General features: G+C 64.1%; 1 protein-coding gene across 1 annotated transcript in view; it reads left to right on the top strand.

Annotated features, from left to right (window-relative positions):
- The first annotated feature begins 1,507 nt into the window (after positions 1 to 1,507).
- CAMTA1 (calmodulin binding transcription activator 1) overlaps positions 1,508 to 1,696 on the top strand; it is a 1,293,563-nt gene continuing 1,293,374 nt past the window's right edge. Inside the window, exon 1 of the mRNA XM_027843932.1 lies at positions 1,508 to 1,605. Within this exon, the coding sequence (XP_027699733.1) occupies positions 1,561 to 1,605 (45 nt within the window). The 5' untranslated portion in view covers positions 1,508 to 1,560. The remainder of the gene's footprint in view (positions 1,606 to 1,696) is intronic.

Here is a 1,696-nt window from a genome sequence, read left to right as displayed (position 1 = left end):
AGGAACCCATAGTGCCCCTAGTGCCCACAAAAAGAGAGGGCTCGGGGGAGAGCAGAGGTGAGGGTGAGGCTGGCTGAAGAGGCAGCATTGGAAGCTGGGGCAGCGGAGGAGGATGCAGAGGGTACAGGATAGCCAACAGAAAGAAAGTTGGTGGAGGACCAAGGCCACAGGCTGACCAGTGAAAATTGGGGGAGCTGGGGAGAGTGCAGAGGGCACAGATGGAGACCCTTAGAAAACGTGGGGAACTGAGAAGGGAGCAAGCAGCTGAAAGGGTCCTCAGAGGCCATCTAGCCCAACCCCGTCGTTTTACAGGATTGGAAACTGAGGCTGTTAAATGACATGCCTGGGGCCAAATAACAGATTGTAGAGTGGAGAGTCTTGGCCCTGGAGGCAGGAAGACCCCAGTTCAAACCCAGCCTCAGTCACTTACTAGCTGAGCAAGTCTCTTCACTTCCGCCTCTTTCCTCATCTGTAAAATGGGTATAATAAACCTCCCAGAATGATTTTCGGGATGGAATGAGATCATATTTTTAAAATTCGCTTTGCAAACCACTATTAAAGCGCCACATCAACGCCAGCTGTGATTACATTGGATAGTGATACGCTGGTCTTCCTGACCGCAAGGCCATTGCCCCACACCTCCTACCGCGTGCCAGGCGGTGGGGACAGAGCAGAGCCTGCCCTCGAGAAGCTTACACTCTAGCAAGCCTAGGGTACGGGCGCCCCTGGGGAAGGGAAGCGGGGGACGGAGGAGCGTGGCGCGACAGCGCCTCCTGGCGGCCAGCCGAGCCCAGTAGCCCACAGGCCCACGGGCCCACGACGTCTCGCTGGACTGAGGTCGGAGCTCGGGCCTCGGCTGCGCCCGCGCCTGCGCCCTCAGCGGCTCCGACACGCTGTGGGATCCCGGAGAACCCCGCCCCGGCGCGGCGCTGCCGCCACCGTCGGGACCCCCACGCGCCCAGAGTGGTTTCCCCGGGAACGTCCTTCAGCCCCGGGAGCACGCGGGAAAAGCCCCAGTCAGCCAATGAGCGCGCGCCTTCCCCGTGACGGTCACGCTAAGGGGCGGGGTTTCCCTTCGCCGTTCCCGAGCTCCGGGAACCCCCTTTGATTGGCCTGGGCGGCTTGGGAAACACTGTAGCAACGCCCAATCCAAAAGCTAAGTCCCGGCCTCGAGGAAATATTCCGTGTCGGCGCCGTATCTATTGGTCAGCTGTCTTGGGCTCTAACCACTGAGCGGCTTTGTTTAGGTCGGGAAGGCGGGCTTTTCTGGGAGTGGGTGGGGAGGGGGCGTCGAATCTCGACCAATCCCGCCATGCCGTTGGGCGGAGAGCAGCCAATGGGCCGCGAGGATAGGCCGCTCCTCCCGGAGAGTAGTGAGGCCCCTGGTGCCGGGCGATTGGCGGCGGCAGCGATGACTGGCGGGCCGGTACGCCAATGGGAGCGGTGCGTGGGTCGCGGGGCGGGGCCAGGCCGGGTGCGCGGCGGCGGCGGGGTGGCTGGGCCGGCGGCGGCGGTACGAGGCGCGCGCTCGGGGTCCCGGTCGCGAGGAGGAGGAGGAGGATGTGGCGCGCGGAGGGGAAATGGCTGCCGAAAACAAGCCGGAAGGTAAGAGCCGGAGCGTGAGGGGGGCTGGCGGAGGGAGCGGGAGGCGGCGCGTGGGGCGGCCGGCCCCCGGCCCCGCCGGGCATCCCGGGCA

This window comes from Vombatus ursinus, unplaced genomic scaffold (assembly GCF_900497805.2).
Source record: "Vombatus ursinus unplaced genomic scaffold, bare-nosed wombat genome assembly UNPS02014932.1, whole genome shotgun sequence".
Taxonomy (NCBI): Eukaryota; Metazoa; Chordata; class Mammalia; order Diprotodontia; family Vombatidae; genus Vombatus; species Vombatus ursinus.
The sequence above is the reverse complement of the archived record's forward strand: the minus strand, read 5'-3'. Positions and strand labels throughout refer to the sequence as shown.